This window comes from Alosa pseudoharengus, unplaced genomic scaffold (assembly GCF_046254945.1).
Source record: "Alosa pseudoharengus isolate Yale_2024_CS ecotype anadromous, Long Island Sound unplaced genomic scaffold, YU_APseudo_1.1 YU_APseudo_1.1_scf_6, whole genome shotgun sequence".
NCBI classification, from domain to species: Eukaryota; Metazoa; Chordata; class Actinopteri; order Clupeiformes; family Clupeidae; genus Alosa; species Alosa pseudoharengus.
Genome location: NW_027468848.1, coordinates 4837872 through 4850371, shown reverse-complemented (window position 1 = coordinate 4850371; position 12500 = coordinate 4837872). Strand labels below are relative to the sequence as shown.

The window sequence follows — 12500 nt, the reverse complement described above, 5'->3', positions numbered from 1 at the left end:
AAGCAAAGGAAAATGCCTGTGCCTGATGTTTAACATTTCAAGGCTATCGATATCTGTAATTATCCATTTTCTAATCTTCTTAATTTCTTAAACGGTCCAGCCCACACCAGAGTTGAGGCTCAGCTGGGTCTGAACTTTGACCCCTGAACATGGCTACCACAGTGGGGCTGGTTTGGGAGGACGTTCCTAACTAAAGGAACCACAGGCTTGCTTTGGTTCATGTTGCACTCACCACGGTTCTCTTCCCTGAGGCTGGCGGGCCCAGCAAGATCACTCGAGGCACTGGGAACATGACACACACATGCTTATTCAGCAGATTAACACAGTGGGCATGCATTGCTTATTCAGCAGATTAACACAGTGGGCATGCATTGTGCATCTGAATAACTTAGAGTGACACACTACACTTTGCAGGCTCTGAGGGTGCTTGTAGAGGGCATCTTAACTCAGTGGGTTGTGGTAGCAGTATTTTGACAGACACAATAGACAGGCCTACAGATGCACTGTGCCATAAGCCCTCTCACAGCATCAGGCTGTTAACGCTTGTCTCAACAGTTATATTCACAAGAACTTGACGCATTCTGACATGATTATTCCAAACACAGGTCAGAGGTCAACACACAGTTAGGAACCCTTTATAGTCATGCTTCGGATCCAAATGTTATTAAACTTGATTTTTAGAGATATTAGGAATATTATGCTGTATTGGATTTTTCACAATTTATTGGCCATTTTAGATATTGAAGCCTAATTGACACTCCAATAATCAGGAAAATCATCCCATTTAACAACGTATTTCATCTGCTTCAAACAAGGGCTCCACCTTGTGGCTATAGTGGGAAAGTTCCAAAACTGAATTAGCAAAAACAGCTAGACTTACCCTCAACACTGCCTTTCTTCAGCATCCCAATTAGATACTGAATGGGGTCCGCAGGCTTGTCAACGACCAAATTTCTCACCAGAGACTGCAATTAAATATTCTAAGGTCAGTGGATTGGATTTGTTCCGTCAGTAAGTTTCATTCTATTAGTTCTAAAGCTTAAATAAGGATAAATAGAATAAGTAAGTTAAGTGTAAATAACAAGGACGCCTGCTTTAAAGTTGATCTTTTGACCACAAAAGGCATCCAAATTATTAAGTGTCTGTTGGTGTTCACCTGCAGCAAGTCAAAAACTTCATGTTTCTCCGCATAAATGGCCATTTCAGGAGGAATCCTCAAAGGCTTTACCGTGGCATCCATATCTACAAACCCAGCTAAATCAGGCAACATAAATTAAACAGGTCATCATACAATGAGTCAAATCTGAACACAACATAACCATGCACCGGTCACTATTAGGTTACGCACACGGTGTGGTATCGCACCTAGCTTCTAACGTTACTTCAGTGTACTGATGTACTAACTTGAATGGTGGTAACATCACTTGCATTCGCTTGCAAGTTTTGTGTCCTAGTTGTTTAACGTTTTAGAGCGGTTCTGCCGTGGTTGTTTATGGTAACTGTTAATTGCTAGGATAGCATCTAGGATAGAATAACGTTAACTTTGATAACCTAACTCTCTTGCAAATCAGCTATCAAAAATAATAATTTTGCATGAATCGACAAGATTTCCATCCTATCCAATATCAAGTGGGGACTAAAGTAGGACTATATGTCAACTTACCTTTCTGCTTGTCACAGGGAGATTTTGTTTTATTCGGCTAAATGTGTTGTCTGGCTAGTTAGTAGTAGCAGTTAGTGCACTGAATTTGTGGTTGCCATGGACACGCAGTGACGCATCTTCCATTCTAGAGCGTGTTCAGATGTTGCTAAGCGACATACAAACAACTTATTCTAAAAGCGAACACTCCACTACATGAAGGGGCAACATTCATTGTTTACTTGTTGTGTAGAACTACTTGGAGACAGAGATACTGTGACATTTCCTCGAGAATTCATGTCACACCTCTTATTCTTCTGTTTGAAATTTGAGTCCAGGCGGGGTGCTGAAGGGGAGATCCGCTATGAATGACGTAAAGAAAAGACTAGCAGCTATTCAAAACAAACATAAACGTTTTAAGCAACAGCAGTTTATCTTCACATCTGCCCTGGAGAGATCGCAGGAACAAGCACATGGAAGGGCCGAGCCAGTCAAGACGGTTTTACAGGTATAACCCTATCTAATTCTATGGGTATAACTGTTTTCATTCATTCATAGATTCGTCTAATTAAAGACCTATTTTACCAGGTGTACCCTCAATAAAACCTTTACTATTTCCCCCTGACAGATCCAGAGGTATATGACCCACTCCTGCAGCAATGGCACAGACAGAAGCATATTGTTTTTTTTCCTTGAGATTGTGTCAGATCTCAACAACGTCCTGAAGCTCATCAACGCCTCTTGCCGATATCCTAGCAATGATACTTTGATCACCTGCGAGATGCTTCTCCACCCAGACAGTGACATAAGCAAGCTGCGTGCACAGTTAAGTAACACCAATAACACGATCCTGTCGTGCACTAAAATACACTCATGTTTACTCTATATGTTATTATTTAATGTTTATGTTTCTTAGCAGACACTTTTGAGACATATAGCCTACACATTCCATTTGCATTAGTCGTCAATGTTATAATAGAATTGTCAGAATAACAATAACACACCGTACATGCTTAGCCAAGTCTATGTCATCATTAGGTGATTTCTCCACTAATGCTGCAAAATAATGTAGGAGTGTCTCATCAGACAGTGTAAATAAAATATTGCACTCAACGTTCCAAAGAGATTACACACAAATGTATAAGAGAATCATTTCATGTCATAGAATACACCTGTGTGTGTGTCTCCAGCACACCTGTGTGTGTGTGTTGTGTGTATGTGACCAGTGCTCAGCAGCTCTGCTTCTTCTACCTGGCAGGCATCCACACAACGAGATCCTACGGCTCACCTGTGAGACCAAGCGCCACTACGGGGGCATCATCAGTTTCATCCCACTGGCGCTGGAGCTGCTGTGGTCAGCCGCGACCACTCCCGACGGAACCCCTGCTCCCTCGCCCGTCCCCACCCCTGCTCGAGAGAAGCGCCTGACCCCACCGCGCTCCGCCTGCAGCCACGTGGGCTCCCAGAAGGCCGAGGGAGACAGACGCGTCCGGTCGGCGCAGCCCCAGCGAGACCCAAAGATCACGCGCACAGGAGCTCGGCATGCTGGGAAGCCTGTGTGGAGGCCCCCCGGGGTCAGGCGGAAGTGAGGTCACTGATGTGCTTAGAAATGTTTTATTTCAAATATGGAAATTAAACACATGCAAAGTACCTCATGTGAGAGCGGAACGTTAAATATCGGCTTTGACTTTCCACATGAGGTAATTATGATTAGCATGAGCAACTTATATCATGAGTGGATTATGAGTAAGTCATAACTAATAATGCTATTTAAAGTTGAAGTTGACTGGTATTTATCAGATGCTTTTAATAATAATAATAATATTTATTTGTAATAAGCTTGTCAGGCAGTGAGGTTCTCGTTGCTCCACCACACCGAGTTGTTACAGCCGACTATGAAAAGAGGCAACTCTGATCGCTCATGCCCTTCATATGGCTAAATATGAATGTGACTAGGAATGTGTGAAATAGTATTTATTTTGTCCGTTATTGTAAACCCAATTTGTTTAGTGCTACAGGCCTTTACTGCACAGTTGTGTAATCTTGTGATGAGAAAGGGCCCTCAAGTAAAGTAATTATGATGTGTTCGACCGGCTGCCTGGCTCCGAGGCATCTCTCCTGTGATGGGGAGAAACTCTCAGTGCTGAGGGAAAGTGGACCTCTACTCTCCATCCCAAGCTAATTACACTTCAGGATCTTATTGGCAAGCTCCAGATTAATGAACATTAATTAACGACTGAGGGAACTTTTTCAAGGACAGGCCAATAGGGAGTGAAAGTCTGGACACGGCCACTAGATGGCACTATCGCATCTTTCAGAGTCTACCCGTTCAACTCAGCCTTCTAACAATCTCAAAGCAGTCTTGCACCGTACAATCAGCTTCAGAAATCACAGATGCATGATCTTCACCGAGACCCATCTAGAGATCACAGAACCACTAACAAGATATATTTATGGAATACTTTTTATTGTTTCGTTTAGTGTCCATCATCACTAATCAGAATACATATACAGTGTGAAATAATTCATGTTTGGCTGTGCTGAAGAGCAGCACATGAACACTTGGTGTAAAGCGACTGACCGCTTGGGTCACGGACCACACAGCGGTCATTGTACACAGTGACACACGAGAGCCAGTGTTTGGATTAAGCTTTGAAAGAAAGAGAAAAAAAAACACTGAGCACTTAAATCAGGAGCAGTCGCTGCAAACCACGCACGAGCGCGTCCACACGAGTATTGCACTTTTTCACAAGCGACAAACCCCCATCTGCAGCTAACAATGGACTAGCTCTGGGTCTAAACCTGACACATTCCAGGCAGAAGCGTTTCCACAAACTGCTATTTGGAGCAGGACACCAGCAGAACAAATATTGTGAGCAATTTCCCAGTCTCTATTGTGTGAGATGGACAGCTTATGGTTTCCCTGTGTATCCCTGGCAACAGTGGACATTTCCTACCTCATTTCTCTGACCTGATTGCAAATCCTCTCAGACGTAGTGTTTCCCATCACACAGCTGACTAACCCAGACAGGCTGGTTACAGCTCATCTAAGAATAGATATTTCGTTTTATTCGGCTAAATAGTCCCTGTTGCTCCACAATATGTCCCTGTTACTCCCATACAGGCATTCTTCATTTACATACATCTTTTTTGATTTATCTGTTTTGTTTTTTTTTTGTTGCTGTTATTTTTTTTATTTTATTTTTTTTTGGTCTTACAATCACTACTGAGTGGATAAAAATACAGCAAAACAACTACTTAGTAAAACCTGCAGATTATAAATCCCCAAATTCACTTTTCCTCACAGCAAGCTGCTAAACGCCTAACTACTAAATGAGCAGACAGATCGTCCATCACTGGGGTCATGTGACTGTGAACACGGTGGTGGGGTCATATGACAGGGCATGGTGGCCATGTTCTTACAGTAGCGGCTGTTAAACGTAGCCTGATAAAGGGCTGGTAAGGCCTCTTGACTCTTTCCCTTCTGATTCCTGAGACGGAGGAAAACAGCAGATTACACACACACACACTTTGGCATCTTGCGCTCTCTCTCCTACAGACACATATACACATAGAGCTCTTAGCTCAAGTCGGGCAGCTCATTGTAATCCATGATGTGTAGATCCTGAAGTCTCCTGGAGCCCTCATTGGCTGGCTGCTGATCACATGACTCGCAGTGGTCACATGACTGAGCCTCAGCCTGCGCTCCAGAGGAAGTGGGTGAGGCCTCACCGCAGTGACACCCTGAGCTGGTGTTTGATTGGCTGCTCTCCAGCAGGGCCTCGTCCTCGTTGTCATAGAGACCGTCGCTCATGTTGCGGGAGAGTTGCCGGGCGCGCCGGCCCAACAGGCTGCAGGAGGGGGGGGAGGCCGAGAGGAGGGGGGACGCCGCTACACCCTGGACGCCTCTCGGCTGCTCGGACCGCAGGGGGGTGTCCACGGCGCCCCCCCCACATCCATTCGCCCTGGGCCGAGGAGAAAACCTGTTACTATGGGTTACCCTACTTCAGTTTCAATTAGGGCTGCACAATTAACTGGTTTTTAATTAAAAATAGCAATTTGAACAAATGTGATGAGCTAATCCCAAAGGCTGCAATTAATCGCGCAGCTCGCAACTCTGCGCCAATGGTTAACCTTGTCCCATGTATGCTTTTGATATTCATGCCATCCTCATCCCTGCTGTGCTTCTCATGCACTAGACACACACACACCAATCAGAAGGGGCCCAACTTGAAGCTAAATCTGGAATATTGAACTAAAGTTTGACTTTCAAAAAATAGATCATAAATCAAATTGCAGTCACGATATCTGCCCTAGTTTCAATCAAACAATACAAAAAATTTAATTTGCTTAACTTACATTTTTTGATGAATGTGCATATGCATAAAAGACATGAATGTGTTGGACAGAATCCCAGGCAGAGACTGACGCATCAAGGAACATGGCAATACTAAGCTATAAGCAGAGATGGATGATTCTGAAGGATCTTTGCTATAAGTGTGGCATTATGCTAAGCTAGGCTAACGGGGTCACACTGTGTTACTGCACAGCCAGAGAAGAGCAGAGAAGAGGAGGGTCTGCATCCACTCATCTCACTCTGGGGTGGATGCCACATATACTCACTTCCCTTTCAGCTGGTGGGGCTGAAACTGAGGACCAGTACTGGGCTAAAACTGAGACACAGTACTGGGCTGAAACTGAGACACAGTACTGGGCTAAAACTGAGGACCAGTACTGGGCTAAAACTGAGGACCAGTACTAGGCTAAAACTGAGGACCAGTACTGGGCTAAAACTGAGACACAGTACTGGGCTGAAACTGAGGACCAGTACTGGGCTGAAACTGAGGACCAGTACTAGGCTAAAACTGAGGACCAGTACTGGGCTAAAACTGAGGACCAGTACTGGGCTGAAACTGAGACACAGTACTGGGCTGAAACTGAGACACAGTACTGGGCTGAAACTGAGACACAGTACTGGGCTAAAACTGAGGACCAGTACTGGGCTGAAACTGAGACACAGTACTGGGCTGACAGGATGGAGCTAATCGTGTGATCCCAGTTGCGCGTGGTGTTGGCTCGAGACACTGTGTAACTAGTAAAATGACGTACTGTAACTTCCTCATGAGGCCGAGCTGTGGTTTGCGTTTACGGTTATCACAACACAACAAGACAAAGAGCCAACGGACGCCTCCTGTTGCGGCAACGTTTGTTTTTAGAACACAGCAACACTGCTAGCCACTTTTACCAACAGCAACGGGTAACCAACACAGTACACCATATTCCACACACAACAAGACAACACAACACACCCCTGAGGCAGTGCAATGTGTAGAAGAGTGACGGAGCACCTAATTACAGTAAGCACAGGGCGCGGCCATCTTTGGTTTTGAAGTCGTCAGAACTGCCCGTGAAGTGGGGGTCCTCTGATTTGTACGAGACCGCTTCTCGTCAGACGACGACGACGGGGGGCGTGTAGTTAAATAATACTGCGCAACTTCCTGTTTGTCTGTCATCTTACTACTTGTAAAAAGATCCCCTCGTAAAACTGGATCGCACAATAACAGAGTTGGGGTGAGTTGAACCTGCCGAGTCACACTTCATGGGTTAAACCTGCTGAGTCACCTTTCAGGGTTAAAACTGCTGAATCACCTTTCAGGGTTAAAACTGCTGAATCACCTTTCAGGGTTAAAACTGCTGACTCACCTTGTCTTAGTGGGGCTATGTGCATCCGCCTGGGTAGGGCCTGTAAGGTGGTTGGAGGCGTGGTCTCGGTTGTGATTGGTCGGCCTCTCCATTTCCAGTTGGCTGTAAATCTTCAGTAGCTCCGCCTCCAGCGCCTGAGTCACCTGCTTCTGGGCCTGATAGCGTCCCTCTGAAGCACGCAGCTGCTCTCTGCAGCGCATCACACACACACACACACACACACACACACACACACGAGTCACCGGCATCAGAGATACGATGCTACTTTGTGCAAACCTAATACAATACAATACAATACACTATCTAAATACAGACAAACCACACACACACACTGGAGTCACCTGCATCAAAGATAAGATGTTGCTCTACAATACACACACACACACACACACACCAGTGTTTCCCGCAGAATTAACTTGAATGCAACAATTTTTAACAAATTAGCGCAGCGTGGTTATGATGCTAACTAGATTTAAGCACAATTTAGTACAACCTGGAAAATAAATGTGTGGTGGTCAATGTTGATATTGTGGTGGGCCGCCACAGATAACTCAATGTATGGGAAACACTGCACACACACACACACACACACACACACACACACACAGCTGGGCCATCCATTATATCAGGAGGAGTATCTGCCACAAATCAAATACATCTTCATCAAGACATACCCAAGAAGCATGCAGATTAAAATGCCACATCTGACAGTTATGAGAAGACATGCACACAACAAAACTGTTTTCATCTAACTCTAGCGATGCAATTTTTAGAAGATGACAGTCTTGCCATTTCAACATCAACAACAGCAAAGTTGTAACTGATAAAGAAACTTATCAAGCTTCCTGACTGATGTATTTGGTGAAATGTGACTATAAGTCATCAGAATAAATAATGAAGATCTACAAGTTACCTTGTGTAGCTACCTACACACACACACACCTCAGAAGACTGTAGTGTGATGCATGCTATATACACACATCTCAGGAGACTGTAGTGTGATGCATGCTATATACACAAACACACCTCAGGAGACTGTAGTGTGATGCATGCTATATACACAAACACACCTCAGGAGACTGTAGTGTGATGCATGCTATATACACAAACACACCTCAGGAGACTGTAGTGTGATGCATGCTATATACACACACACACACACAACATGATACAGCAGCTCAGCAGGGACAAACTACCAGCCTGCAGAGCAGAACAGAGAAGAACAGAACAGAGTAGAACAGAGCAGAACAGAACAGAGTAGAACAGAACAGAGCAAAGTAAAACAGAGCAGAGTAAAACAGAGCAGAACAGAGTAGAACAGAGCAGAACAGAGTCCATCTGTCTCCTGTCTGATGCAGAAGGCTGCAGGGTGTTTTCCCTTCAGGACTCTGAACCCTGTCAGCTGGCCACAGCGCCTCATAACTCAGCATGACAAAGTGTGCGTGCCAGCCGAATTTTAATTCTCCCAACACTATTACGACTGCTTCACACAACAATCACACACACACACACACCTGGACTGCAGCATGACGTCCTCTAGAAGTTTCATCTGCTTCAGATTTGATAGCAACGCAACCACACACACACACCTGGACTGTAATTTGACATCTTCCAGAAGCTTCTTCTGCTGCAAGATGAGCTGTTCCTTCCTGCTGAGTGCGGCTTCCAGGTCTGAGACACGCTGCACTGCCCCATCTAACCTTTGACCCTGCTGCACAGAGGTCACTCGTGCCCGGTCACACTCCTTCCTCCATGAGGACTGCAGCATTCTCATCTCCTGCAAAGCACACACACACACACAGTAAACACAAAATAAAGGTCCAAAACAAGTCCACCAAGCAATTATCCCACACATGTACTGTACATATATACGCATATATCCCAATTAGGGATGTAACGATTACCAGTATAATGGTAAACCGTGATAAAAATGTTGACGATAATAATTACAATTTTCATTTCAAACATCATGATTATCCCTGTTGATTACCGCGGTGTGGAAACCGTGTGTTTAATCCTTCCCAGCTTCACCCGAGCCTGCTTTTGACATACAGTAGGCCTGGTACAATGAAACAAAACTGGTACCCTACTGATTCTGTTGTCTAATTGATGGTTTTAACTACGATTCAGATTAGGCTACACCTGATTTTAAAAGGCGGAACTTTTTCACCGCAAAATGTGCACTGTAACATGTAGCCACTCTGCAGCGTCTTTTTATGTTTGCGTCCACATTAAATCCATTATACTCAAGTTATCAGGAGAATACAGTAGCCTAAAGTTGTATTTTGAACGCAGAAATAGCAAACTCCAAGTTATGGTAGGGCAAGTTAAGCTATAAGCACATAGCCAATTTAACATGAAGAAAAAAGTGAACGGGACACTTTTTGAAACTATTTCAGCTTGTGTAGGCCTATCAGTAATTTCTGAACATATTGAACACACTTTAAGAAATACTGTGATAATACCGAAAACCGTTATCATTTTGGTCACTATAACCGTGAGGTTAAATTTTCATACCGTTACATCCCTAATCCCAATTATCCCACACATGTCCATATATACGCATATATCCCAATTATCCCACATATATATGCACACACACACACACCAGACAAAAACTGAAGGTACAAAAATTACCCTATACAAGTGCTCACATATTTACAAACAATTACCCTATAAATGTGCTCACACAGGGTATATACAGAAATTCTTAAGTTGAATTTAATACCTGTTAATACCTTTTTTAATACCTTCACAATATTGTTTAATACCAACACGACTTCGAGCTGCAACTAGCGGCAACCTTTCGAAATTCAGTGTTGGGGGTGACTAATTATAAAGTAACAGATTACTGTCATTTTTTGTTACTTAACTTTCTGAGTAAGAAAGTGTAGCAATGCTTACAATTCAAATCAAGTATCTATTATTACAGTTACTGGATACTTTGTTCCTTTTTTGCTTCAATAAAAACACTGGCCTATACACAATTATTTGTTATTTAATCCTAACCCAAGATAAAAAAGTTATTTAATTGTTATGTGTAGGAAGAGCACACACCACTTCTCCAGCACTACACTCTTTCTTTCACTATCATTCTATCTCAACAAGACAAAATGACAAATGAAAATAAGAAAAGGTATACTGGACTTTCTTCTAAAAAGGCCCACGACCATACGCAGTACACACACACACACACACACCCTTGCTGTCTCATATAATTTGCCAGTCAAGGTATCACATTCAAAAATAGGCTGTCACATTTTACAAAAATACTAATTATTAATTGGGTGCTGCTGGAGAATGTGGGCCCCATGTGATAAAATACTTTTGGGCCTGCATGCTCCCTGTGACGAACATTTTGAAAAATAACCCCTTAAATGGTGACTTCTGGGGAATTCTGTGGAAACTAATTGACAAATTGACTTAAAATATATTATATTATAATATATTGATAGCATATTACTATACAGCCTATACAAACCTACACAGGTTCTTAGATTCAACTAATTGCAAGTTTGGGACTTTGATCTCATCACATACTACATCAAGGGAGTAACCCTATAGCTCCTGAGCAAGCTTTGAATAATGTAAAGGTAACACCTGTTAAACTAACCTTAACATGACATTTACTGGGGGTAGAAAATGTTAAATCTTATAGCCTAAACCTTATCTTATAGCCTAAACAAAGCAACACTGTCAGGCCTATATTTAACCTCTATTCTGTAGTCAAGGTAGGGGTAGCTCATTGCAAATAACCCCTTATAACATGTGCATATGTTTACATGTTATATTCGTTTTTTTCCCCTTTCATTTAATTATATATTTGTTTGAATGAAAAGGCCTTCTGCCTTTATGGGGACTTTTAATTTGAAAATGGGTTATTGTGATACTGTATCTAGGCCTAGTTTAGGCTATGTCTGCTGCTCTTACAGCCTGTGTCATTGAAAACGCGAAGGCGCAAATGATTACTTTTTTGGATGACAATGACAGCTGGTAGCGTAGACTTACTGATAGCTTCAATGACGCATATTTATGTGGAGACAGTAGCCCTACGTGGCCGATGAGCCAGGCAGTCGACTCTTCCACCTCTGATTACGTCCGCCCATTCTTGTTTGCTAGCTAGTAGACTCCAGAGCGGTAGAAAAACGGCTCTGGTAGACTCCATATGTGACCTGACGGCATTCACTCTCATCCAGGGGCATTTGTTGTCTTTTTACAGACGTGGTAATACGCCTCTTGGCTGTTGCCAACTAGCCTAAGCCAGTCTTTGAATCTCGAGTCCTCTAACCAAATGTCCGAAAAAATAAAATTTCCCATGACATCGTCAATGGTAGCGAACTTTTGGCAACAAGTTTAGGCAGTAAGCCAGCCGTAAATCCAGTTTGAGCATAGCCTAGTTTGAGGGGGCGCTAAGAGTTTTTACCGCGAACGCACACTGACATATTGCTCAGGTCCTACTCGCACATATAATTAATATAATATGAATAAATTCACACGAATTTTAAGAGATAGGCCTGCACTTAACACAAATGGAAAACATCATAGTTAGTGGTTCGAAAATTTAATACCTCATCAGATGACGTTTATTACTTTTTAATACTTTTAAATTGCCTTAAATTTGGCTAATTTCATTTACTACCTTTTAATACTTTTTACAACCCCGCGGACACCCTGTCACATAATTCTCATTCTATCTCTCGAATCAATGTGCAAATAAACCCCCAGGGCCAAAGCAAGTAAAGGCGTGCACTAGCTTCACAGCCTGAGTGCTGAGCTAAACACATGAGATTCTGTTGAGGTCAGTCATGCACACAGATGTAAACACACTGGTAACGGCCTGAGGTGCTGGGTGAGGTGTGAGGTGTGAAGCGCGCGCGCGCGCACACAGACAGACAGACAGACAGACAGACAGACAGACAGACAGACAGACAGACAGACAGACAGACAGACAGACAGACAGACAGACAGACAGACAGACAGACAGACAGACAGACAGACAGACAGACAGACAGACAGACAGACAGACAGACAGACAGACAGACAGACAGACAGACAGACAGACAGACAGACAGACAGACAGACAGACAGACAGACAGACAGACAGACAGACAGACAGACAGACAGACAGACAGACAGACAGACAGACAGACAGACAGAC

At 43.4% G+C, this 12500-nt stretch overlaps 3 protein-coding genes across 3 annotated transcripts in view; 1 reads left to right on the top strand and 2 right to left on the bottom strand.

Annotated features, from left to right (window-relative positions):
- ak8 (adenylate kinase 8) overlaps nucleotides 1–1248 on the bottom strand; it is a 30521-nt gene extending 29273 nt beyond the window's left edge. Inside the window, exons 1-3 of the mRNA XM_076270288.1 lie at nucleotides 1157–1248; nucleotides 881–965; nucleotides 233–282 (exon numbers count right to left, since the gene is read on the bottom strand). Of these exons, the coding sequence (XP_076126403.1) occupies nucleotides 233–282; nucleotides 881–965; nucleotides 1157–1240 (219 nt within the window). The 5' untranslated portion in view covers nucleotides 1241–1248. The remainder of the gene's footprint in view (nucleotides 1–232; nucleotides 283–880; nucleotides 966–1156) is intronic.
- A 755-nt stretch (nucleotides 1249–2003) lies between these two features.
- spaca9 (sperm acrosome associated 9) lies at nucleotides 2004–3228 on the top strand. The gene is made up of 3 exons (XM_076270715.1): nucleotides 2004–2147; nucleotides 2268–2464; nucleotides 2898–3228. Exons 1-3 carry the CDS (start codon nucleotides 2004–2006, stop codon nucleotides 3226–3228), a joined length of 672 nt encoding a protein of 223 aa, XP_076126830.1.
- An 857-nt stretch (nucleotides 3229–4085) lies between these two features.
- tsc1a (TSC complex subunit 1a) overlaps nucleotides 4086–12500 on the bottom strand; it is a 35223-nt gene continuing 26808 nt past the window's right edge. The window contains exons 20-22 of the mRNA XM_076269485.1: nucleotides 8932–9119; nucleotides 7343–7531; nucleotides 4086–5604 (exon numbers count right to left, since the gene is read on the bottom strand). Coding sequence (XP_076125600.1) covers nucleotides 5220–5604; nucleotides 7343–7531; nucleotides 8932–9119 — 762 coding nt within the window. The 3' untranslated portion in view covers nucleotides 4086–5219. The remainder of the gene's footprint in view (nucleotides 5605–7342; nucleotides 7532–8931; nucleotides 9120–12500) is intronic.